Source organism: Trachemys scripta, chromosome 11 (genome assembly GCF_013100865.1).
Source record: "Trachemys scripta elegans isolate TJP31775 chromosome 11, CAS_Tse_1.0, whole genome shotgun sequence".
Taxonomy (NCBI): Eukaryota; Metazoa; Chordata; order Testudines; family Emydidae; genus Trachemys; species Trachemys scripta.
In genome coordinates this window covers 11978725-12006021 of record NC_048308.1, presented here as the reverse complement: position 1 = coordinate 12006021, position 27297 = coordinate 11978725, and the positions used below count along the sequence as shown (strand labels likewise).

At 40.4% G+C, this 27297-nt stretch overlaps 2 protein-coding genes across 5 annotated transcripts in view; one reads left to right on the top strand and one right to left on the bottom strand.

Moving 5' to 3' along the window:
• ESYT3 (extended synaptotagmin 3) overlaps positions 1-19087 on the top strand; it is a 57545-nt gene extending 38458 nt beyond the window's left edge. The window contains exons 11-23 of the mRNA XM_034785818.1: positions 3260-3308; positions 3943-4032; positions 5525-5587; positions 5675-5743; positions 8020-8085; positions 9845-9931; positions 10396-10545; positions 11996-12414; positions 13751-13849; positions 14634-14765; positions 16498-16603; positions 17222-17271; positions 18595-19087. Of these exons, the coding sequence (XP_034641709.1) occupies positions 3260-3308; positions 3943-4032; positions 5525-5587; positions 5675-5743; positions 8020-8085; positions 9845-9931; positions 10396-10545; positions 11996-12414; positions 13751-13849; positions 14634-14765; positions 16498-16603; positions 17222-17271; positions 18595-18631 (1417 nt within the window). The 3' untranslated portion in view covers positions 18632-19087. The remainder of the gene's footprint in view (positions 1-3259; positions 3309-3942; positions 4033-5524; positions 5588-5674; positions 5744-8019; positions 8086-9844; positions 9932-10395; positions 10546-11995; positions 12415-13750; positions 13850-14633; positions 14766-16497; positions 16604-17221; positions 17272-18594) is intronic.
• Positions 19088-19988: 901 nt separating this feature from the next.
• The window catches only part of CEP70 (centrosomal protein 70), a 20312-nt gene continuing 13003 nt past the window's right edge, over positions 19989-27297 (bottom strand). For 3 of the 4 annotated variants that reach the window (XM_034785823.1, XM_034785826.1, XM_034785825.1), the window contains exons 13-18: positions 26727-26897; positions 25555-25701; positions 24867-25035; positions 22634-22748; positions 21407-21486; positions 19989-20182 (exon numbers count right to left, since the gene is read on the bottom strand). In XM_034785823.1, the coding sequence (XP_034641714.1) occupies positions 20121-20182; positions 21407-21486; positions 22634-22748; positions 24867-25035; positions 25555-25701; positions 26727-26897 (744 nt within the window). In that variant the 3' untranslated portion in view covers positions 19989-20120. Of the gene's footprint in view, positions 20183-21406; positions 21487-22633; positions 22749-24866; positions 25036-25554; positions 25702-26726; positions 26898-27297 lie in introns of those variants that run through there. The other variant, XR_004647680.1, reaches the window with a different exon arrangement.

The window sequence follows — 27297 nt, the reverse complement described above, 5'->3', positions numbered from 1 at the left end:
CACTGATGTATGTGAAACTAATGTGATGCTCTCAGTCAGGTTCTTAATAGAGAGGGGTCCTGGTCATAAAAACAACCATTGCAGTTGGCACTTTTTTTTGGCATTCCTAGAAGAGACTAAGATTCTGAAATTAGCTGAAGCCTGAGCTCTGCAAGCCAGGACTGAACGTCAAACTTGCATTGCTACTTCATGAGCTGTACCTGTCCTGTGGATGGACAGGATTGTCAACATGGCATTCTTAGATAGCAGCGCATTAGGGAAGCTTTGCAGAAGATAACTAAGAACCACCAAATTCCACCTACCTAAGTACAGTATATCAGAGCTGGCTTCTTAAGAAGAGGTGCTTTACATTTATGTACTTCAAAACATACTACGCAATTTGCCACCACCCAAAAATGGGATGCGACCAAGACCCAAAATAAAGTGTTTGTATTAATTTTGATGGAATGAATAGGCCCAAAGAGTTAACGATCTTAACATGAGCCTGTCCCTGTCCAACATGAAACAAGGTTTGGGGTTTAGTATACAGACGTTAGCCTGCTTATAACCATGGTGCAAACACCATTTAAAATTCTTTTTAACCTTTTATTGAAGATACTGAAAAGGAAAAATCATTAAAGCACTTGAAATGGGAAGTATTTAGCTAAGGGTTTTTTAAACATCGTGTGTGTGTGTGTGTGTGTGCTCTCTCTCTCCCGATAGTTTGTAGAGAAACACCACCACCAGCCCCTCTCCTCTCCCCTCCCCCCCCCCACACCTGACAGTATTAAAAATATCTGTCCTTTTAGGAAAAAGAGCAAGTTAGTTGACATGGGCTGGAGCCGTTACTGCTGTTTAAAGCCAGATCCCATTTCCTAGAAGGCAAAAAAAGGGTCACGTATGCACACATACACGTGGTGGTGGTGGGGAATATCAAAGAGAAGACACCTCTTTTGTCTCTGGTGTTGACTTCCTCACTGCTAGAGAAACACAGGCAAGGCACATGATCCTTTTATTAGCCAGTCTGAGACCTTGCAAATGTGCATCAGACTGTTTAGGATATTGCCATTAGCTGGCTTTCTGGTCACAGGTTTACAGCAGTGTTGCAAAATATAGTCGTGGCCAGCTAAGCCAGACTGTCCTGAGACAGGAGGAAAAAGGAGTGAGATGAGAGAGAAGAAATAAGGTGGGGGAAGGAACAGAACAGTGTGTGTCACTGACAGACAGAAAGACCGCCTCGGATGGTGGTTGGTATTTAGCCAGAGCCAGCGGAGGTGGCAATGTCATCTGGGCTCCTCTCTCTGGCACGGTCTGTGTCAGCACATCTCTTTGGATCAGGACGAGGGCCCAACTGTGTTATGAGAAAAATCCTGGGGTCCCAGGAGACACTGGGGGTGGCAGTTCTGATGGTAAAACTTGCTGCAGTGGTTGTTGGCAGGTAGCTTTCTCTTCTGCTAATTTTCCCCTAAAAGGGAGTGGTGATGTGGAATAGCACATCCCCTCATTATTTTGTCTGCCAATTAGGCCTAATTTCTGACACACCAGTTTTGGTTCACTGATTTCCAGTTTTGTCAACAATGGTAAGACAAAATAGATGGCTCTCAATGTCCCCAAAGTAGCCATAGAATGGATGAAGGAAACACTAGAATTAATCAGTCATCTTACCTACCTAGGAAGTGAGATGTGCAAGCAACAAATATCCAAAGGGGCAAATAACGCTTCCAAAAGCTTGAAAGTAGCATGATTGGCACTGATTATTTTTTAATGCCAGAGTCCTGTTTGTCCTCCTTTATGGAGCAGAGCAATGAAAATCTCCAACAGAAATTGATAAGATGACCAACTCATTCCAAAGTAAATGCTTGCAGAAGATCTTCAAAGTCCGTTGGCAAGAGTTTCTTGTTCTACTTAGAATTTCTGATGTTGCCACCCAATCCAAGGCATCAAATATGGTAAAAAGACAACACTGGATGTATTCAGGACACGCTTTAAGGATGCCATAAACACTACTTCCACTGCAAATGATATGGAAATCACCTAGAAAGAGGGGAACCTAGAGAAACATATGCAGAACAACAGAGAGAGAGAGAGAGAGAGAGAGAGAGAGAGAGAGAGAGAGAGAGGCCAAATCCATCAACATGACACTCAAAGGCCTGAACAGTCCAGCAAAAGACCAAAATAAATCGTGGAAACTGAACACTCTATGCACCTGAGGGTGCTGGACATAGGTGCTAACTTCCCCTCTGCCCTGTGGGTGCTTGATTTTGTTTTTTTTCTTCTCTCCCCCCTCCCCCCAAACCATCCTCGCTCTGCTCCAATTCCACCCCCTTCCCCAAAGTCCCCCCCCCTTCTCCCCCTCCTCCCTTGAGCGTGCCGCTTCTCTATTCCTCCCCCTCCCTCCTGTAAAGTCCTAAGTGCTGCCAAACAACTGTTAGGCGGTGGGCGGGAAGCGCTGGGGGGGGCGGGAGGGGTAGCGGGATGCAGTGTGCTCAGGAGTGAGAGGGGGACAGGAGGCGGGGCTAGGGGAGCTTGCCTGCCTGTGGGTGCAGAGCACCCGCTAATTTTTCCCCATGGGTGCTCCAGCCCCGCAGCACCCATGGAGTCGGCACCTATGGTGCTGGAGGAGAAAGAAAGATAGTGGCGACTTCCAGTTCCACACTTTTCTTGTTTACCAGGTATGATCTTAAGAGTCCTTGAATTCTATAAATAGGCCTTCGTTTGTAATAATTCAGTCTGTCTCCCATTTTCCCATCAACATTTGTTATAGTGACATTTTATCAACTTTCACTTAAAGTTGAGCTCACAATTAGAGTATATTTGTAGGCCTAATTATTACTACTGAGGGATGCACAAATTTATTCATGCAGGAAACTTAACATTGAGGGATTAATTCCTTTAGTCCAAATAATTGTCTCTAAACCTCCTTTTTTTTTTTTTTTTTTTTTAATGTGGTGGTTGTGGTGGTTATTTTTTATTGTGATGCAAATAACTCTGAGCACTAAAAGTGATTCCTAAAATGAGGGACACTTGAGTGGTACATTTCAAAGGTCCCTTCAGATGTGTGATTTATATAAGCATTTCCACAGGGAGAAGATTCATAAAAGCCAAACACATTCAGTAACACATACTGAGGGTAACATGTAGCTTTTGTTCTAGACATGGATTCCATTATAGATCCGTTTGGTGAAATATTCATCTCTTGTCCATTAATTATAATCTGCTGTTCACTAAAACATTCAATGTAGTAATGAATATTGTGACATGTTCTCTTTTTGTCTTGCAGCTTACTTATAAGCCTTGCTGATGTAATGAATGACACAATTGTTGATGAGGTAAAAGTTTATGGTCTGTTTCCAAATGTTATACTATGGACCTTGCACATTCAGTGATGTTTCTGCACACTTGCAGCTTGTTACTGTAACAATTTTATTACAGGAAAGAGAAGTGACAGCTGGTTACTGTTGCTCATAAAACTTTAAATACCCAAAGGAATGGCTTTTCAGTTTAAACTGGCAACTCCTGCCAGCACAGTACAAACTCAAGTGCTATTTTGCATTTGTGTTGCATATGCATAGTGTGTCCTGAGTCTTTGTACAAGTCTCTAAATAGATCTTAGTTAAAAATTTCTTCCTGGGCAAAGAAACAATAAATTATAGTATGACGCTTTTGTTCTGGAATCAAGCACAATGCAGAGATTGCTGCCCCCAGTTTCCAGTACTTACTCTTATTAGTATTGTTAGTTCCATATGATGATTAGTATCTTATTTAATATGTTAATGTTTCAAGTCTTTGTTTCTAAATATGCTTAAGTAGGTCAGTTTATGCATTAAAAAATTCAAGCTCAAAGTGCAATTTAAATTGGCTCTTGTACATAATTCACAGTAGGATTGCGACACAGAATGCATTTTTCTGCAAAAAGTTCTCAGGTTGTGGTTTTTTTTGTTTTGTTTTGTTCTGTTCACTTAGTGGTTTCCCTTAAGTAAGACTGCAAGTGGACACTTGCATTTAAAGCTCGAGTGGCTTTCATTAGTAACTGACCAAGAAAAACTACATGAGGTGAGTGTTGTTTGTTTCAGGTATTCCAACATTATATAGCAGTCTGATAGGCTCCTTTGCAGAGTAATATGACCCAATTATGAACCAGAAGTAATCCTCCTGGCGCTTATATTTGTTTGACAGAGCTTAGATATGAACTTTCCCCAAGACTGAATTTGTTTGCATCAGGAGAGCTCATCTAATTCCTGATTAGGTTTAAAATAAGGAAAACGATGCAACCCTTCTTACCTTTTTTAAAAAGTAGTAGCATTTGACAGCATTTGACAGTGGCCCAATAATCTCTCTCTTCTCTCCGCTTCCTTCTACCACCCCCAAATCACCACCGTATCTGAGCCCCTGCACGTAGTATAAACCAACTCCCAATAGTGAAACTAGTTTGGGGCTGTAGCTATAGAACACTGTAGTGGTACTCTCAGTGGGCTAGTTTGCATCACTCTCATTTTTAAAAGTGTTCCCTCCTTGCCACAATTCAACCAAAGCACTTAAGCATGTGCTTAAGTTCCAGTGAAGTCAATGGAACATTATACACTTTTTTTGAATAGTGATAGACATGCCCAGGTATAAAGTTAAGCACATGCTTACATGCCCCCCTGAATGAGGGGCTCAGTTCTCCAGTAAAGGCATTGCATAGCACTGAGGTCATGATGTTGAAGACTTTAAACCCTAATCGGCCACACTTTCACTCTACGTTTTTTGAGAAGTTGAGTCACTTTGAAGCTTTCAACTTCATTTTAAATTGTGTTACAATTGTAGTTAGAGACATGCTACGCATCTTAAAACTTCCATCACCACTGACTGGATTGACTAGATCATGTTATCTCACTAATGTGTATATTTTGTGCCTAATGTATTTAAATGTGCACATGACAAATCTGACAAGGAAAGACATCTAGATAATGTGGACTGCAAATTGATAGGTGTGCAAACATGGAGAACAGAACCTTGCTGGCCCTGGAGCCATATAATGTCCTTACATTAATCTAAACCTGGATGACATGGCAATGAATGAGTGATGCAAATTACTCCAGTTGTGTTTGGCTGTTGGCCACATCCAGTTTCTTCCTAGTCACTGATTTCATCAATCTATAGTCATCTGACCTGAACAGCACTTGTCTTGAAACAAACATATTCTGGAACATAATTTGTGCACCCAGATTCATAATTCTCCTCACCTCCACTCTGCTTTTGGGGTTCAGATCTAACGGTCTGTGAAAGCATCTTGCTCCCATTGATTTCAGTGACAAAACACACACTGATTTGAATGGGAGCAGGATTGGAGCACACAATGCTGTGGTTTCCGCTCGTGTGACCTCAATCCTTTTTGAACAGTTAGACGTTGAATTGCATGCCCCTAAATGCCAGGTTTTAGGAGCAAGTTGAAAAGCTGTTTGTTTCAGTCTAGCAACTCATGCCTTAGTAGGTACCCCATGCATTTGTGCTCTTCCGTGGTTTTGTCCCTGCTGAGTTTTGTTTTTGTTTTTGATCGTCACAGGATAAGAATGGTCTAGCCACAGCATTGTTAATAGTCTATTTGGACAGTGCTTGCAACCTTCCGGTAAGTACAGAAGTAACAAGCAGCCTATACTTCTCATTTAAAAAAAGCTGCTCTAACTGTTGTAAAATATATTTTCCACTGATACAGAAAAATCACTTTGAATACTCAAATGGTGAATATGGTGCAAAGAAGTTCAAAAACCAGAAATACCTCAAGGTAAATACAGATATTTTTCTCAACACCCTATTAAAAACACATGCTGCATTACACAATATTTAACAGGTTGGGCTGGTGTCCACTAAAGGAAAACATTTCAACCATGTCAGGAATTGGAGTCTGAATAACCATTGTTCTCTATATCAGTGGGCCAGAGCCATCCCTGGTATAACTCCATTAGCTCCGTCAATGGATACAGCCTGCTGCTCTTCTGTGATTTCATTTTGACACTGTGTAAGTGAGGGAATGTGAAACAATAGAATACTTACCTATATTCTTACCCCCCCCCCAAAAAAAAAAAATAAAAACCACCATCCTTACACAATAAGAGAATCCAGCCATTGGACTAATTCCTACCCTCATATCCACTGCTGTAAGGTTTTCTACTCTTAAGGTGTCTTTTCAGTTCAAGCTCTGTAAACTTCAATCCTTCCAAAATGGGCTAATGGACATCTTCCTTTTTCTCAGAAATGGTCACTGGCTTTCTGTCTCCTTTAGAATCTAGCACAATCCCTTTCTCTTAGTATTTAGAGGAGTTTCCAAAGCTACCCTACCATATTGACCTCCTCCTTTTCCCTTCCACTTATTCCCTGTATAATGTTGCGTCTATAAAGCACCTACCTCTCTTGGCTTTCTGTAATCCGACCAGGATACATCTCTTCAACTATACTCGCTTACTCTTCTTTCAAACCAACTGTACATCCATTCCACAGAATCTTGAGTTAATCCTGTTTCTGATTGGTTGACCTTAGGTTTGCTGAATTACACAACATAGACTGTAAGATTTCTACATTTACTGTGCCCGTGGGATTCAATCCTGCTTCCCTTCAGGGTCGCTATTTTTGTTGTCGTCATACACTTAGGACTCAATTCTCCTTTCCCCATCTATCTTTACCCATCTTATTTTGGTCATTCTACAGTGAGCAGTAGATCCCTTTTTTCCTATGCTTGTTTATTACCTATACCAGAGTTTCTCAACGACCGGTCTGTGGACACAGGGAAGGCAGCAAGCTGGTTCCTGGTACCAAAAAGGTTTAGAAACACCGACTTATACGATGACAAATGAGGGAATCTTTCAGTAGGAGTCCAAACAGGATCCTATGGGTGTTCCTCAGCATCAGGGAGAGGGTACTGACTTGAGGGATACATTGTTTCCTTAAGAGTACCATTGTAGGCTTTTGGGGTGGGAAATGATAGCCCATGGGGGCCTGTGGGTTTTTTCGTCTTTCTGGAGGCTGCTGCTGGAGGCTGTGTTACCCACCCTGGGAAGGAACTAGCCTCCATTGGGAAAGTGCATCTTTGTCATGAGGTTTCAAAGGCTGGCACTCTAGCTGCATACACAATGAATCCAGATTCTAGGAAAATCCCCTCGCGAGGGCCTGAGCCTCAGTGAATCATGTGGGTAGCTGTATGAGTGTGGGGAATCTTTGCTGAGGGGAAGAATCTTATCTGGTTTTGTTTATTTTTTTTTTCTCTCCCCACTTGTCTTCCTTCCCAAAAAACCCCTACATTAATAGCTGCCACCTATTTATTCCAGAATGCACAATAGTTTGGCTTAAATCTGAAACTTGGATGGCAGAAGATCAAAATACGGTGTGTGTTTGTAGCAGCAAGCCATGCAAATCCAAAACTTAAAAGTTACTTAAGAATGGTCCAGAATGTAACTTAGTTTTATGTTCAAACTAGCACATGATTTGGCTGACGCTTTCGTACCATTCTTCATTCCTTGCTGCATATGCTGCCTTCCCCTGCAGACAGTTGCTCAGCTCGTGCTGAACTGACAAAGTTGGATAAGATGGTGCAAAAATACCTGAGCAATATCTGGTGCAAGTAGGGGGCCAGGCTACTAGTTGGTAACCATCCTCTTTAGCCCATTTTGGAAGGATTGAAGTTTACAGAGGTCGAACTGAAGGGACATCTTAAGAGTAGAAAGCCTTACAGCAGTGGATATGAGGGTAGGAATTAGTCCAATGGTTGGATTCTCTTATTGTGTAAGGATGGTGGTTTTTATTTTTATTTTTTTTTGGGGGGGGGTAAGAATGGATGAAATTTCCATTAAATATTTAGAGTGGGATTTAGGAGATGTGGCTGCTTAATTCCTATTAATTTTAATGGAACTAGGTTGCCCAAATCTCAGCCTGAGAGTTTAAAGTGAGGGTTGCTTTTTTCCCCCAGCTAAATATTGCAGATTAGCTAGAGCAGGAATGGCTTTGTATGGCTGGCTGAAAATGACTAATAACTGTCTCCTCCCCTTCTTTAAAAAAAATGGGAAACAGAAGATGGACCGGGACCCTTCCTCCTACGTCCAGCTCACAGTGGGTAACAAAACTCAGAAAAGCAAGGTGAGCTGTTGAATCCTTCCATTTGTCTTAAAACAGGACGTTTTACATGAAGCTAGTTTTGATGCTTAGCTGACTTAAAAAAGTAACTAGTGAAAGTGACCCAGCAGAGTTATAGACATGAACACAGCTGTATGGCATATAAATAATAGGTAGATCTCCATATATCCTCTCCTAGAACTGGAAGGGACCTTGAAAGGTCGAGTCCAGCCCCCTGCCTTCACTAGCAGGACCAAGTACTGATTTTTGCCCCAGATCCCTAAGTGGCCTCAAGGATTGAACTCACAACCCTGGGTTTAGCAGGCCAATGTTCAAACCTATCCCTTCCCAAATATAGATTGCATATGGAAGGACTGCACTACTTCAAGCATGGCTTTTGGTTTGTATTTCAAGTAAAGCTTGAATTTAGAGGTAGCAATTTATTTTTTTAGCGTCTTCTGTACAGACACATTTTATGTGGTGATTAACAGGTCACATGGGCCAATACAAGCGTGTTACCAGAACATAGTGGCTTACCAAATTTTTTCATTGTGTGGCTCGTGTCGATGTAGTGTGGTCATCGCATGGATCACATCTCTTCCCACTGGTGTCAGGCTGGTATCTGCCCCGTCATCGGAATAAATTCTCCTCCCTATTATATTTGAAATCCATTCCCATCACAGTCTCTTTCCTTCACCCTCAGCCAAATTAAAATGAATCTCTTCCCACTCCCCTCCTGGATCGTTTTCCTCTTTACAATAAAAATCCACTTACAAGGAGTTTCTTCTCCTCAGTTCTCACCCTGACCAACATAATAAATACCTGCTCAAATCAGTCCTTCCCTCCTATTAACTCCATTCGACTTACTGCCCTGCAGTCATTTTTATCACAAATACATTTCTCTCGCCTCCTGACAAATTGGAGTGAATCCTATCCCCCATGCACACAAGCTCAATTTGCCTGCACTGAAACTCAAATATTCTCCCGTTACGTCAGTTCCAGCCACACGCCCTTCCCCCCTCCCAATGAAATTTGGTTTTACCTTAATCCTTGCCCCTTCAGATGCCTGCAGCCCCTTCCCAGGTTCTCGCTTTAGACGTCTTCCTCCCCTCTCCCCCAAACCAATTCTCCCTTCTTGGGGGTCCTTGGTGCTCCTCTCCCCCATTCCCAGCCAGTGGGCCCTTCTGGCAGTGCTCTTGGGGTCAGCAGAGGCAGTCCGTTTTATGGAGCAGCCTCCGCAAAGGCCCTACTGACATTCCCAGCTCTCTTTGCTTCTGAAGTAGTCACACACAAGGGGTTAGAACCTGCAACATCCAGCTTGAGAATCTCTGCTTCAGCCTCTGTATCCCTCATTTCTACCTGCTGTACCCAGTAGAATTCAGTGCTGGTGACTGGAAGCCACTTCCTGTTATCTGGGAGGTTCCATTTGGAAGCAACTAGTTTTTGCTTTTTATTTTGAAAGGCAGAGAAGAATCCTGACGTTGCAGGTTATGGGAACGCTAGTCAGAGCAGATTATAACCCGACTGACCTGTCTTGGCACTCGCATGTTCTGCAGAACTTGTTCTGGCTTTGCCAGCTGGAGACCGTGTTTCTGTGCACTTGTCTGCCCTGGGAATTCCACTGTCTTTATGGCTTGGATGTAGCATCATTTGGATAAAACAACCACAATAGAGGGATTTCCAATGCCACATCATTGTCTTTTATGTCTATATATAAAGTCCTAACAAACACTTGGACAAGAACAAAAAGCTAAAATACCACAATCCTCTTCTCTTTCTACAGACCTGCAACTTCAGTAAAGATCCTGTGTGGGGCCAGGCTTTCACGTTCTTCGTCCACAGTGCACAGTCCCAGTCGCTTCATTTGGAGGTGAAAACGAGTGTTCTTCCTTTGCCTTCTCTGAATTTATAGTCTGTCTCTGATGCCTATTTACAGTGGATGTGATGCAGCTTCACTCCTCTACATGCCTGCTGGGATTTGTGTTTGAGCTGGAACAGTCTTTGGACTTGTGTGCTCCCTTTTAGGGGGAGAAGGACTGAAGGACTGATGAATTCTCCAGCCCCTGCAGAAATCTGTGCCAGTTCTACTGCTATGGGGGGTCTCCCCAGTCACAGAGAGATGCGTGGGATTTGCCCTTAAAATACATCAACTGGTTGTGCTTTCTGGAACGTTGGCATGCCCTCTCTGAATGCATCCATATTCAATAGTAGGCCCTGCAATAGACAAACGCCTTCTTTCCACATTTTGGTCTGTTAAGTTATTCCAAATGTCTAGCTTTGCTGTATACATAATACATAACACCTTGCCTTCTAATAAAAACCTCCTCTTTCCAGATAAAAGATAAGGATCGGGAGAATGCGCTGGGAACCTTGGTTGTCTCTCTCTCCCACTTGCTAAAGGATTCTGAGATGACTCTTGATCAGAAATTTCAGCTGGATCATTCTGGTTTAGACAGTTTTATTAAGATGAAACTTGTGTTGCGGGTATGTTGTTCCTCTTTCATATACTTTCTTTTTACTCTGATTCCCCAGAAGCAGCCTGAATGTCACTGAAATAAACCTATCAATCTCTACTCCATGGCCTGTCTAGATACATTTTTAAAATCTGTACATCCCAACAAATGCGACACAACTGCTAGCAGTTATGAAATTATATGCTCAGATTTAACTGCAACTCAACAGAAACTACATGAATCTGTCCTGAAGGATAACACCCAAACTAAACTGATTGTGTTTCCTAACTAACAGTCATTGATGTAGTCCTTGTATTTGTTTGCAGATTCAACCCATGTACTGTATGTGACCTACCCAATAGAATAGGTTTTTTTATTTTAGCAAACTGTTGCCAAGTGTTTTCTTAAATATACACACTGCTTATTTTATCATTTAGCTGCAAGACTAGGGTGTAGCAGTGGTAGCTGCCCTATAGTTAAGATTGAAGCTAGCTTCTCATGGTAAGCCTGATTTCTCCCCCTTACCTCCCCTAAAAGAAACTGGTCCCTCTGAAATTTGGTATGCTGCATTTCATCCCAGTTAGAGTGTGTGTGCGGGTGTGTGTTCATCTCATGTGTTGTCCTCTTCTCACCATTTCCCCACCACCACCACCCCCGGGAAAATTTGGTAAAAGTCAATAGTTTTGACGATATTTCTTTTAAAAAAAACAACCTACAGTTAGGCTGCTAAAATAAATATTTAACACCAAATAAGTGACCTGATTTCAAAAGTGCTGAACACCCAGGAGCCTCAGGGGCAGTTTAGGCCACTTTTTTTTTTTTTTTTTTTATATAAATAAAGGCCCGAATTTGCATTCGGTAACCTACCCTAAACACTTCCTCTCCCTGCCCCAATATTGGCCGTGGTGTTTTGAACATTTTTTCTTAACTTTTGTTAGGAAAGGTGACCAGCAGGTATCAGGGTGCTATAATGCTAGGTAGGTACATGTATGCACAGCAAGCTTTTAGTCCCTACCCCAAAGAGCTTCCAATTTCAATAGAGAAGATAGGAAGTAGATTCCCATTTTCCAGATGGGGGAACAGAGTCACACAAACATTGACTATTCCAATGTCTCATAGGGAGTCTGTATAGCAGAGCTGGGATTGGAACCCAGTTTTAGTTCCAGTTCAGCACCTTTAGTACAAAACCATCCCTTTTATTTACTTAAGGAGAGAAGGGTTGAAACTGGGGAGCGGTGGTGGGGAGTGTAATCTAATGAGAACAACTTCCTAGAGTTTGGCAAGTGTCCTCAGGGCAGTAGTGGAAGCCCCATTACTTAGGAGTTCTTAGATACAATATGTGCTATGAGACACAATCATGTGCTGGCAGAGGATGGTCTAGGATAATCTAACAAGAAATCAGTACTGTGCTCTTCAGAATGAGCATGCACTTTAAGATCGGCATTAATCACTAGCTGATTTTCTATATCGCTTGGTTTTAGGTCTTGTGCATCAAGGAACCTGATCCACAAAGCACCTATACTGGTGTTAATGCCTTGAAGCAAGTTCCTGTACCTGCAGCAGAGAAGGATGGAAACCAATGCAAAAATCCCCTACCATCAAAAGCAGAACCCTCCAAAATGCCCCATGTGAGCAAAGACTCTGGAGTGCCTGAATCCAAAGAAACTAAGGAGGAGAGCAGTGCAGATCTTGCTGGATCTGAGAACCCAGAAGGCCCTGCAGTAAATGAGACTATCGCTGAGCTTAATGCACCAGCAGGGGGGCACAATCTGGAATCCCAACCATTGGTGACTCTACCCACAAGAACCCTGGAACTCCACGCTGCCCCCAGTGTTGCTTCTTTGGGCTCTCTCGCCTCTTCATGCTTTGAATTAGATCACAGCAATCCGAACCTTCTTAAGTATGTATCTTCTTACGCTTGAATTTTGCTTTACCTGGACACTCTTCTTTTTACAGGCTTCTACTATGTACAAAGGAATGTTTGAGGTCTCAGCCCACAACACTGACTTGAAATCCAAGGATTCAGCAGGGAACTCACATAAACATTTGTCAGGAGCAAGTAAACTTCACTCAAATTCAGATCTGTGTAAGCAGATGCAGCTCTTTTTGCCTTTGTTTTCAAGGGAATTGCATCTCCTTATGTGAAGGCTGAATTTAACTTTATGCATTTAAGGCACTCCACGGGGTTCACGTAGTAAGTCCCACATCCCATCATTGAAAAATACACTTGACTCAGGTACAATAAGCATATTTGGGATTAAAGGTAAGGGTAGAACTCCACGTGTAATACACATTAAAGTGAAACCTTTTGCGAAGTGATGCAAACAGACTAAAGATCAAGTAGGTTTGGCTGACATTTTCCCAGCCACTTTTGAAAATGGAATAACTTTGAACAGTTTTCACAATCCGTGCATGGATGGTCTCATTAGGAGGCCAGAAAAGTGTATGTGAGCCAGTACTGCCATCAGGTAGGGCCTGTCCCATAGGAGTCAGTGGGAGCCCCGTGCATCTGGCTTTGTATAATTTATTTCCCTTTTGAGAAATTTTAGCCACTTTGTGAGCTGAAAGAAGCACAGAAGTTTCTGTCAATCAAGTAGAGGCATCAAACCAATTTCAGCTGTTAGTTTTAACCTTTTAAAGTCAATACTTCCATATAGTGGAAGTCAACTTAATTTAAAATAGGAATTTATGAATCTTTTTAATAACATTCCAGGTGATGTACAGAGACAAGGCCCCCAAACAAATTCACTAAGCAGAGGATTATACTCCCGTTGTAATGTACTTATTAAACAGCACTTATAATAATCAGATATTTAAATTATGGAAGCATGTGCTGTCGTCCCTATGCTACACTAATACCAAGAGCAGATACGAATATAATAAACACCATGACCATTCTTGGCATTAAAATGAGCATTTCTGGTAGAGGCCTTGTAGCTCGCTCATATTCTACAGGAACAAATGGAGAATACCAGGAACAGGTAAGTGCTGTGCTTGGAAAACTGGGTTTACATTTTTCAAGGTGAGATGTAGAATATGTTTTGGTGAGTGACTGATTTAATGATACACTGGATTTCAATGCATTTTTAATGTAGTTTTTCCCCATTGTTGTGACGTTTTCAACTGAAAACGAACCTCAACCCCTGCATCTCATAGCACACACCTTGTGTACTGATCTTACGTGTGCATCTGGATGCTAAATAGTTGAAAATCCTGAACATGTAACTGTCTTACAGTGGAACTAATCTGACTGCGGTGCTCCTGGGAGAGATCCAGCTCACTGTGCGATATGCCTCTTTGCGACGGAGTCTCATTGTGATGGTAAATAGTTGCAGGTAACACTGACGTACTGTTGTTTGTATTTACCTAGAATCTAAATGAGAACATAGCGTTTCTTGTGAATATTAATGCTTCACTTCAATGTCTCTCTCATATGCAGTGTACACAACACAACAGTGCTAACATTGCTGTAGGAAACATTTGCTGACTCAAAATGTGGTGATTTCTGTGCCTAGCAAAGTTGCACAGTTTATCAACTTAGTATTCTGCCCCTGATAGGGGCTGGTACAGCAGGTTCAGTGGAAAGTGTCCACTTTAGGATTTCAAGTATCAGGGGGTAGCCGTGTTAGTCTGTATCTACAAAAACAACAAGGAGTCTGGTGGCACCTTAAAGACTAACAGATTTATTTGGGCATAAGCTTTCATGAGTAAAAACCTCACTTCTTCGGATGCACTTTAGGATTTGTTAATTATGGAATAACCTGCCCATACAGTAACTTTTTTACTAACTCTAATGGTGGGGGAATGCCTTAGAACACGAGGGGTATTGGCCTTGATTCTTGAAGAATTGATGCCTACAGTTAGATTACTACATCCCTACTCAGGTGGCCTCATTTCTCAAAAGCAGTGTCCAGCAGCTTCCACTCAACTCAATGAGTCTGGAAAATTTTATATAATTGAATTTGAAACACCTAAAATCATTCCTTGCTTACAAACCAGCCACCAAGGCTAGTACTTTTTTATCCTCTAGCCTAAGTTTGGCCTGACTTTTTTAGTTCAGAATGTACGTAGTAAAGAGGCTCCCTATCGTATCAACACAGACTTATGTTCTTTTAAAAGAAACTTGATGCCAGCTTCTAATCGTGGAGTAGATCCATATGTTCGTGTCTACCTGCTTCCAGATAAAAGATGGGCAAGCAGAAAGAAGACTACTGTTAAGAAAAAAACACTGAACCCCTATTATGATGAGAAGTAAGTGGGAAACTTCATATAATTACTGCTGAACTATTAACAGAAAAGATTAACTGATCTTTAGCAGGTACTCGCTCTACCTAATGAAATAGTTTGCATAGCTGTATGCATCTGTCATACATTAAGTCTTTGCACCATATAGACATTTCAGCTTTTCTACAAAACTTACTGTTAGGGGCTGGAATTCGCCAGTAATTAAGGTACTTGGGCAGTACCAAACACCAGTCTTCCCTGTATTTCTAGGGACATCCCTCTCTCCTGCCTTTCCAAAGTTCAATAAATGCTGCTGCTTGTCTCTTAATGTGACTTGTTCCTGTTGTATCCCCTCTTCTTGCATGCAACTGTCTTGCCTGTTAGTCTTTCCTTTTGGTGCACCAAACCCTTCCTTTGAAGCCCACTGATTCCTTTCACGTTTCCACAAAGACTTTAAGAAGTCACCTTTTTGAGACTGGGCCAGTTGGTTTGTTATTTGTCTAAATTACATGATCTAGTTTAGGTTGTAAACCATATTTTCTGTCTGTTTGTATAGGGCCACACACACTAGTGCTTAAAACATCAATACAAATAAGTAAAACCTGCTACTCAACTGTTCAGCCAACGTTTTTGAAAAAGTGACTTTGGGTGCCTCAGTTTTTGGAGCCCCACTTGACACTTCAGAGGTGTTCAGCACTTTCTGGAAATGGGGAGAGATTTTTGTCTCAAGGTGGGCCCTGCAAAATCAATAACTATTGAAAAATCTTAACCCCTGACTTCTTAAAACTGTGGAATTGTTGTTTCTTACTCCCTGGATGACTGCTATGTATTTGCCTCTCTGCTCCTTTGAAGCCTCACCACTGCTGTTGGGACCACTTCCTCTTCTCCCCCATCCCTCTTTCCAGGATCTCACAAGTGCTGTACTATTTGTAATGCAGTTCAGTGAATACTATGTATTCACTATCTCAAAACACTCCACCTTACAAACCTGACTTTTGGAAAAACTTTAGCCATGCTGAAACTCTCTCTCTTCCCTACACAGCACCTCAGACCTAATTTTGTCTTCAGTTTGGATGATTAGCATAGCATGTGCCAGAATCGTGACTAAGATCTCTCTTACCCTACTTCTTTTGTCTTGCCTTAATAATGACACAGGGTTAGTTCATTTCAGGAACATCCCCCCAACATGTGAGGGTTTGATTGTGGGCTGCTTCCATTAGATGATAGATTTTGTCCTGTAGACATTCGAATTCTGCATATGGGAGAAGATGGCCATAAATAGCAGTTCATCCCAAACACGCGTCTTCTGTATTGCCCATGTTCTCTTGGTGTGGTGGAAAGTGCTAATCAATCCTCAGATGATGTATTCGGTCATTGATCTAGAAGGGATTTGTGTGCAACAACTAATAGTATTAACTATGGAAATACTACTACCAAAGACAAGTAGGGATCTAGTCTCCAGTGAACAGGTAGGGTCTGAGTCTTCAAAACTGGTGCAAGTTGCTCTGATCAAATATAAAACTCCTGTTTTGGACACTAATGTTGTCAAGGTTTGTATTCAAATGGATAGTGAAGTTCTCAACCTGTGTTTGCACAGTACACCTTATCCTGTAAAGCACAGCCATACTGACTCTCTACAATACTAGTTTGTTCTGACCACTTACACTTATGTCTAGCTTTTGGTTTTTATTAGTACTGTTCTACTTCATTGATTCTGGTCTCTTTATTAGCATGCACTTTTTGAAAACTCTCTTTTCAGATTTGAATTTTTTGAAGCTTTGGAAGAAGTTAAGAAAAGAACACTAGACGTTGCAGTGAAAAATAGCAAGCAGTTTATTTCACGTGAGAGAAGGGAATTGGGAAAAGTAAGTTGTTTTGTGTGTTTTTTTTTTTTTTTTTTAAACTAAAGTACTATTCAATATTAAACATTTATTCTAAAAAAATGTCTTTACCATGGAAGCTGACTGGACATCTGTTCATACTCTAACTTTTGTATAAGACTTACACTTAAACTGTTTTCTGGCCCTCAGTATCACAGGTGATAAAGCTTTCTGCCACTAAATTATAGTTCCAGCAGGTAGGACGGGCCAGGAAACAATTTTTGGAAATCTTTTTGTGGAACTGGAATTCTGCACTATTTAGTTTAGTAAAGAGAAAAATATGCTCCGTGGCTGCCAAGGAACTAGGGCTCCCCTGCAACTTGCCTGATGGGCTGCTGAGGCATGAGAATAATTTTCTGACAAATTCACTGGCAAAACTAAAAATTTCCCATCAGTCACTCTGATGGAAAATTCCTGAGCAGCTGTGCTCAGTGCTGAGGGTGGTAACAATGTTTAAAGCTCAGCTCTTTGGAACTGGAGCTATAGCTCTAGAATTCTGACTGGAGGAGACGCTAACAGTTTACATTTACAGATCTGTTAGCAAAGTTTAAATGTATATGTTGGCTATAAAATTTGTGTTTTTTTTGTTTTTTTTTTTTAAAGGTGCTGATTGACCTGTCAAAGGAAGATTTAATCAAAGGCTTTTCACAATGGTAAGTTTCTTTATAGCTTCAAAGCTCGCTAACCACTGCCTCTTAAGTGAAACATCTTGATAAAAGTAGCACATTTGTAATCTTAAATTATGGGCCACATGTTTTGTAATTTGGGTGAATAGTCCATTATCAATTGCAAATGTAAAACGAACTAGAATTAATTTGGCTACAGAACCAAATTCAAATGGTTAACTTGTTTATTAGTACAAGATATACTGCTTGAAATGTATTTGAGAGGATTAAGAATATTTTGTAGATTAATGTGGAATAGTTACATTAAACTCTGAGACAAAACAAAAGTAGCACATTTAACGGGGTATTTGCTACAAGGCACTTGATTTTTCATAACTTGGAGATAAATGTTTTAATCAGCACTACTGATCTTCTGATAAATTTCAAACAGTATTACTATATAGGAATTATTAAACATTAAGATGTTCAAGATCATGCCTGTCTAGTTTCACATTTGAAAACTTTAGTGATCATGGTTGAGGCTACAGTAGCAACAAGAAAACACTGCAGTATTAGATACTTAATAGAAGTACCTGCTCCAAATTTTTAAGATTACCTGATTTCAAACTGAAAAACTGCACATGCAGGTTGAGATGTCTAGCCATCAGACATGCACCTATAATGTTTTGGTTACAAACTTTTAGTTAAGGTTCAGACAGGTCAAAAAGGCCTCAACCTAGTTTCTAAATTATTTTAATTGCCAATTTTCCCCCTTGCAAGTTTACACTGTTTTAAAGTTTGTAATGAGTGCTGGAACTAATGGCTTCAGCTCTTTTCTCCTCCCCCACCTGCACCCTCATTCCATGCATGTTACACAAAGAAGAGCTTCAAACGCATGAAGAGCTGTGTAGCTCTTTCCCATGCCCACAGAAATGAATGTTACACTAAGGCAGGGGTTGGCAACCTTTCAGAAGTGGTGTGCTAAGTCTTCATTTATTCACTCTAATTTAAGGTTTTGCGTGCCAGTCATACATTAACGTTTTTAGAAGGTCTCTTTCTATAAATCTAGAATATAACTAAACTATTGTTGTATGTAAAGTAAATAAGTGGGTTTTTTTAAATCCGCTCACGTGCTGCCTTTGGCACATGTGCCCTAGGTTGCCTACCCCTGCACTAAGAGAAGAGCTTGAAAAACATGAAGCTGAACTCAAAAGCTTGTCTCTTTCACCAACAGAAGTTGGTCCAATAAAAGATCTCTCACACAACGAGTCAAACTCCTAAAGGGCACTTGTTAAAACTACACTAGACTTGTTTTCTTACAGGTGCTTCTTTCAAATATAGTTTTTAAAGACAGCAAATTGTCTCTTGCAGGTATGAGCTGACGGCAAAGAGACTGAGCAGAAGATGATGTCCTATATCATGTGCCTTTTATGCAATAACTATTTACTCTTTATTAATGTATATATGTATATTCTGTAACTAATCTATTCAGAATATTATACACAAAGCAAGTTGTGAGGTGAAATGTTTATAGTTTACCTTTTTCAATGACTGGCTATCATTTTAGAAAAGGTAAGAATACAAGAAATTTAAATCTTCAGATTTAGACTGGCTCTAAATGTATTATTAGGTACTCAAGCATTTGTTCTTGGATTAGTCTTACAAGGCATATCTTCAAAGAAACTTTGGTTTCCATATTTGATTGCTCATTTAAACAAGAATACAGCAGGTCTGACTTTTTTGTAAGATAGACTTCACTTCTCCAAGCTGCCAGTATCTTGTTAACAGAATGCATTAAACTATGGCAGGTGCAGAATGGACTTTCAAAACACTCCATTACAAGATGATAGTGCTTCAAAAAAAAGTTATTACAAGTCTAGATATTATTGTGAGACTATTCAACTGTCCAGGAGCTTTATAAAGCCGATTTATAGGTGCTATCTGGAAAGGTATATATGTAATGAGCCACCAAAGCAGGGTGAATAACTGTGCCAAATTATTAACAGGGTTTTAATCTGATGTTGAAAATTTTATTACTGTACTTAGCAAGGTTCACAAGACAGAGTTAATAATGCACAGTCCACTTATAAAACTGTAGTTCTCTTTAACAGGTTTTTATTTAAACATGGGTCAAGTATGTACCAAAATACTTCCACGAATTCAGTATATTTTTAAAGTTTCAAAATGTACAATAAATTGTTTAAAAATGATTGTTTTAGTCTTGCTCATGAGAGAAATGCAACCTGAGCCAGCACAGGCTTTCCACTCTGCAGTTGAAAGCTAGTAAGTTTCAAATATCTGTTTTTAGCTGTAAGATATTTCTCAACTGAACACAGTCTGGCTGAATCACAGAATGTCCAATTCCTGCTCCCCAGAACCATGACGGTCAATATCCCAAAAAGCCTTTACAGCAGCCAGCCAATAGTGGGTAAGCATCAGATAAATGGGTCACTAATTCATATAGCAAGAACTGGATCTTCTAATACAGTATTTTCTGCAGTGATTTAAGTGAAGGGGTTAGTTCTACTTTTGAGTAGAAGTTAAGGGCTTTACTGCATATAAAACTATTGCTGCAGGTTTTTAATAGTTTGTTGTAAACTTTAATCATTTGGCTTCTAGATCTACACCATCCCTGGGTGGATTTGGTAGAGAAAGGTAGACTGAAGCTAAGTTTTGTTCCTTCTTTTTTCAGACTAGTTATTTATGCTTTCAGGACCATGATCTCTTCCCTAACCTGGTCATGGACTAATAAGAGTGCAGCTGTTAAGTTTTTACTCAACTTTTATTTTAGTCAAAACATTATAAAACTGTACATCAAGATCAAGCAGGCTGGAGGTAGCGGTAAATGTCTTAACACTTAGTCCTACTTACAGCTGAGTTTTACACATTTAAAATCTTCATCGAGCTAGCAATTTCAGTCTGTGCACAGCAGGTACAATGTCATCCAGATTACTGATCTCTGAAAACAAGTTAAAACACAGGACTGAGACACTTGTATAGAGAAAGAACAATGACATGGCCTACAAGTTAAAACTTTAGCTTCAGTGAGAAATGTTATCGATGTCTTCTTAGAGAAAATAAACCCTTTTATGGTTTTAAAGTTCTCTCCTTGACTTGACAGCCCATCTATAACCAAGGGCTTTAGGCTGCTCATGCAAACCCATCCCATCCACTCCTGAAGTTGAGAGGAACAAGTCAGTCAGGCCTCCTTTTTCCATGCAGCCAGCTGCTGCTTGTTGCCCAATCAGTTTCAGCTGTGCTACTGCTATTACTGGTAAATACCCTGCTGCAAGGCCGGGGGAAGGGTGTATACCCTCAAACTGACTCTTCCTTAAGATTTTGTTTATGCACAGTAATCATACTGGCTATGACCCTCTAAAAACAAGCAGCAATGCAACATGTAGCCATTTGCAGTGTTCACCTCCCAGCCCTTATTTACATAACTAGCAAGACTCTAGACATTTTCATCCAAACTCTTCAACCAGAAATCAAGCAACAGTCCCACACAGGGGGGTGAAGAATGGAGCTAAGTGACAAACAGCTCTCTTCTGCATGACTCACTATATACTTTAACAGCAATTCTCACCCAGGAATGCATGAGCCAAGATGGGTTAGGAAGGGTCACCCACTGGTTAGTCTAGCCTGAGCAGGACCAGCCACACTCAGTGACATAGGTGAGCAAGTGCTGTACCAGTAAGGACAGTCATTACGACTTCTAAGGCCATATCCCCTGGTTCTTTGAGGGGCATGGGGGGACTTGAGCACTATCAGCATGTGAGTGGCTTAGCAGCCCACAGCTCCAGATAAGCCAGCTAGCCTGGGATGAAAATCTCTAAACGTGGGCCAGAGGGGTAGTGTGAGGCTGTTATGTTTCCCTTAACTCTGGCTGTGCACACAGCATATCTTCATTGGCAAACCTCATACTTAAGATCAGGATCCACTTGTTTTACCCCACCTGCTTCCCCATACCAGTGCCCTGCAACAAGCAATACATGGCATGCTAGTAACGATGGGAGGGAAGAGAAGTGGAGGCAGATGTTCAGTCACTGGCCCCACTCGCTGACTTTGGAATTAAGGCCGAGGAACACCATGACTGTGTACACAAACACATTGACGTTTCCACCGAAGGTCATTTTGGGTTGAGGAAATTCTGGCTGAAACCATTTTGTAAAAAATGACTTACCTAAAACACACAGTAAATCTTGAATAAGTGCTTGAAATACTGGAAAGAAGTCTTCATGTTCTTCCAGTTTGTTGATAATACTGAAATGAGTCAATTGTAATATTTTAAGGTTATGGTCCTGCACAAATGACTTGTACAAAGGAACTGTGCAAACTTATGTTTTGCCATAACCAAGGCAGAAGTTTCTGTAAGTGACATGGCTTTGTTCTTTACAACAGGGGTGGTACAACAGTCTGCTGCTGCATTTCAGGCGGTCTGTGGCAAGTGTCCGCACCATGGGCCAGAAGCGCCGCGCCCCTCCCCCACGGGGCTGGAGCTCCAAGTACTGGCTCGCCCTGCTGCGGGGAAAGCCCTAAGTCTCAGCACCCCCCTGCGGGGGTCAGTGGCCCCTGATAGAAAAAAAGGTTTCCCCACCCCTGCTTTACAAGACTGGATCGGAGCAGTGGTCTGTATATATAATCCAGTATATTGTCTGATAGGGGCTAGTACCAGCTATTTCAGAGGAAGGTGCAAGAAATCTTGCAGTAGAGGACTATTATTGACTCTGGCTGTTCTTGTTATCTATATAAATGTCCTGTTTAAACTCCTTTCTCCAATTATATCTTGAGCCAGTGAGGTTCACAGGCTGCTTGTACACTGAGTGAAAGGATTCCTTTAATTTTCACTGGATGTCCTGGGGGCGAAGAGGAAAGCCTCATGTATCATTATCTACCTGCAGCTGCCTCCCATAATGTTCTTTCCCACTGGGGGTTCAAACACATAGACAAGCCCTAAAGCTATGCACATATTTCACAAGTGAAAACGTTATGAATCAGAAAAGCAATTTTAAAAAATATTTACAGGGAGCTCAAGGCCTGATCAATTCAATGAAATCAACCAACCAGTTCCCCATAAGTATCCAATTAAGATGTTTCAGCTGTAATAGTTCTTCCTACCACACACATGCAATATTTGTTTTCTGTCTCCCTTGTAAAATTCACAACTTTAATAGGATATTGGTTTAAACTATATTCTCAAGTAAAATATAGAAACTTTAGATCTTGACTTTGGCCTTAATTTTTAGGTTTTTTTTCCCTCCCAGTGCAGCCTGGAAACATTTTCCTGAGGCAAGTTCTCCAGTCCACTTGTGTAAGAGTTAAAAATGGTGATGCTGAAAGTTATAAAGTAATCCTAGCCAGTTCTCAGAACTCAGTCATGTGTTATTTCACCTGTTAGAAGCCAAAATACCTTTGGATGTCTTGGGTCCCCAGCAGCTGCTCTACCTGTCCAGTCACGTTTTCATTAATTACCTTACATAGCTTTCCAACAGTGTTCACCAGTACAGCAGGTGGGGCTGAATGATCTGGAAAGAACAAACGTGTCATAGCTTCCAAAATAGCAACAACATGGAAGTATTCTATGCACAAAGCAATCCTACTATCCCCGCTTTCACTAACCTTTTCACAACGCTTTCTAAATACACCACATATTTCAGTATTCACAGGATACACCAGCTGTAGAACTTGTATCGCTTCACTTTATTAGCTGAAAACATGATCAGTATAGCTGTTTTAGAGTGAGGAATCTCTTAATAGCTCAAAAAGCACTTCTGTTGCAAGGGTTTCAAATTCAGTTGAAATTACATGGGTCTAAAGCGTGCTGAACTATTAAGTCTTCTAACTGCAGCAAGGATCCGACAGAAGAAAACTCTATTTTTTTCCCAGTAACATTAATTCCTTCAGTCACCCAAGGTCTTCCCTTCCTATGTATTTATTATGAAAGAATGCAACTTCCAAGGCTACCCAGAATTGCTAGAGGCAATGACCAAACCATCCATTTTGCCTCTAAACAGGAGGCTACACAACGGACCTTCATTCCCCAGTATAATGGCTGATCAGTATTTTACTCTGACTGATTTACATATGCACTCCCAAAGCAGCCAAACAGCTAGTCCATACTGGTAAGTCAAACAGGAAGTGTGGTAGGAAAGAGTCTTGCAGCAGCTAGTCCATGATCACACAAAAACCAGTAAGCAAGGTAGTTATTTGCTTCTGGGAGTAACTGAGTAGGTTGTCTTGAGTTGTACAGATCCATTTTTGACATGCTAATTTTTTGTAAAAATATAGTCCAAGGGAGAAAAAAAATTAAGTAAGCAAGTTATGGAAAAAAAAAGACTGAAAATTGGACATGGAAAAGCAAAGTCACTGAGGAGAGTCATAAAAGATGTCTACAACAGCATGAGAATGGCTGTTAAGAGGACAGATTCAGTTATTTAAGTTGTAGTAACAATACATGTTAGAAGATCTCCAAATGCAGACGAAAATTGACTTTTTTTAAACTCAACCTTCAGGTAGAGGAAGGAGTATAATGTACAAGTAAAACAATCAGAGGGTCAATAGATAGATGTAATATAAGATGTTAGTGTTTTTAATTAAATATTTTGGAAAAAAAACAAGTTTCTTCTCGTTGCTTCCGTTCATTATTCAATCACCACCTTTTCCCAGTCACAGCATGCTGCAGGTCAAACACCATCATCTGTGTGATTGTTGTGACAAAGTGGGAATTTTCTGCAAGTTTTTCAAATCCTATGTGTGCCTCAGTTTCCTTCTATACTTTGCATTGCTCCAGCACAGATGTGTGTGTCACCTCACTGTCTGGGTGGAATGAAAAGTCATTAGGAAGTGGCTGAAATCAACTCAGATCAACATGGGATTCAGAGAGACAATGCAAGCGCCACTGACTCGTGAACTGACACACTCGGCAGAGAAACCGAGGAGAGACTTCAGCTCGAGAACAAAGGACTGGGATGTGACCAGCAAAGGGTAAGTGCAGACTTCTGGTTCTGGAAGAGGCTGGCTGTTCTCTCCCGGAGCTAACTAAAGAGGTCAGAGAGAGACAGGGCCTAAGATGGAACATGCTACAACTTAACTGTTGGTTTGCTCTGGCTTGACCAGAATTGACTATGCTTTAACCTTTATGTCTTTCCATGCTGTGTTCCAGTTGACTAATAAATTCTACTGTTTTGAAAAGCTACTTGGGTATCACTGTGAATCCTTGCTGAGGTGCATTAGTCTCTGTACAAGTCTCTACAGGGGGCCTATTTCAGTTGGACTTGCTGGGCAGAGCTCATGGTGAGCTGGAGCCCAGAGCCTTGAGTCAAGGAGGCAGTGGTGCTTACCCTGAAGGAAGAACAGGACTCCTTGGGGTCTGGCACACTGAAGAGCTCCTCCGAGAGACTGTTTAAAAGCTGTGGCATAGCACCGATCCTGTTGATCCATAACAGATGAGCTTCCCCTCCTCAAACTAAAGGGTAGTGACCCTGCCATGTTTTTATTTTTCTTCTCACAAACCCTTGTGACTGACTGACTACTCATTTCACAACACAGCTAGTGCATCCTCTTCTCTGTGCCAAGACCAACTTCTTCTCAACCAACTTTTAGTTACTTGTAAAGTGACTAAGTGAAAGGCAGTCAGTCCTTACCTAGTTCTAAGAGCTCGTGGAGGTTTCTCATAGCATTGGTCATTTCTCCAAGCTTTGTGTAAACTTCATTCATTCGCGGATAAACTCCATTCAGAGAACTCACGTCAAACAACTTTTGGAAGTGAGACACAATTGCGTACAATGTTTGCAACGAAGGCATCTGGCCGTTCTGTGACAGGCACAAAAAGTAACTTCTTAGAGAAAGATAGCAATACCCTTTAAGCCATGGAACATATTTAAACTAGGCTCTGAAGAAAAATAGACTTCTCTTATTAAAAGATTAGGAATGAATTTATTCAGACAAAAGACATAATAAAAGTTCTTAGCCAGAAATGTCCACCAATGTTCTTTTGATATGAGGGTAACCTCACTTTTTAATGGTTTGGGGAATATATTTAAGGATTCTCTTTGCTGATTTAGAAATAGACAAAATAAGATAGGAGCTGAAATGTTGATTACACGTCTTAAGCCAAATCCATCCCTTGTCTGACTCCTTTGATTTAAATAGAGTTACATCTGGGATTAAACTATATTAATAGTTTTTGCCATAATATTTATTTTCATGCACCTTGCTCCGAAACCTTGTACTGGCTTTCAAATGCACAACTCTAATCAATATACAAGGAATACAAACAGGGATTTCAGAGTAGCTTTTGCAATGGAAAACATTAAACTTCCGAAAACTTACCTTGTCCTTATTTTCTACTTCTTCCAAGATTGTATCGACTATGAATTGTAGGTCTTCAACTCGAATGCATTCAGTGATGTTAAGTGCATCTACAGTGTGCCAGGGCACCAACTCCAGCGATAGCTTTCTCAGGGATCTATGCAAGTCCTTTAATAACAAATAATGTAACTATTAAATAAGGCACAACTCTTAATAAAGTAGAATACCAGGCAATGAATAATTTCATAAATAACAATTAGGCAAATTGACTTAGTGCAAGATGCGTAATCTAGTGTTACAGATTTTAGATTTAGTTGCCATGAAACCAGTAAACAGAAGCTCTTTGTTTATTCTCAGGCCCAAGTAGAACATCACTCTTCTGTGTGCATGTGTGATTTTTTTTTTTTTTTTTTTTAAGTGTAGTTAGTATAATTTTGTTAACAGATCCTAGTAGTTTGTTACAGTGGGAAATGGACTAATATCTTTATTTACACCAATAAGCCAACAGTCTGGTAAGAAGGAAAAGATAGAACACTAGAACATAAAATCCACAGAATATAAATTCTATGATTTTTTCCAAGGGATTCTTCAGAGTAATCCAAATGTGTTGTATGATACAATATTTGAGTGGAGGAAGATATTTAATCCTTTTCCATACCACAGGACCTATCTAGGATTATAGCTTGGTAAATAATTGATTTTTCAATTCACTGGCAACTTCAGAAAGTTTAAAAAAAAATTGTTTCAGGTCAAATGAAAATCTGTTTTAATTTTGACCATTTTTACACAAATGATTTTTTTTTTTAAATAAAATTACAGAAAATTTTAGAACAAAAAGTTGTTACAAACTGAAGCATTGAAACACTGTTTTGAAATGAAACAAAACAGTGTGATTTTAAGTTGTTTTGGGAAAAGGGGTTTTCCATGAACCATCCAGCAAAAGATATGAATTTGCAAAGTGGTTCAGTGTCACCAAATTTCCATTTTTCAACAAAAATCACTTAGCTGTATCCAGGATACTACATTTTAAAAGAGTACGTGAATGAAGTGACTGGAATAATAATGTAAAATTTTTTTAAAAAATGAAATTAAGCCATAATAGATTTGGAAGCTACATATGCTAACGTAGAACATGGAAAGAAAGAGATGGTCACCAGTTAAGGAATGCAAAGCTAAGAACAATAATTTATTACCTTTAGGGACATTAGCTGGTCTGCCCACATTTCCACTGTAGGAGGAAGGTGTTCAAAACCACATTCTTGTCCATTCTCTTTCATGTAATTTTGGACTGGCCCTTTACTCCACTTATATATTACCAGAGGAGCTCTTGGACTACTTATAACAGAATCAATCCTGGACAGCACCTTTAACACCAAAGATGTTTTTATTGATCAAATAATCAACGCAATGTTATTTAGCCTAGGAAATTATATCATCGTTTCAATAGTTACACATTCACACTGTACAATAGTATCTGTATACTTCAACACTAATCTAAATAACTGATTCGAAGACAAAGATCTAGTCAGTCACATCACCGCTTACAAGCCACTTACTAAAACGTTCACTAACAGTAAAAAAGTGTGCACACTTCACACGAGAAGACTAGAGAAAAATCTTACAAGACAAGCTTCAAAAAGTTATTTTGCAGGCCCTCAAAATAGGTGTACACAAAAGGACAGAGTCTCACTCAGAGGTTTGGTATGCATTACAACACAGCTCAACATCTGCTGTTATACAGACCTAAATTCAACCAATGAAATG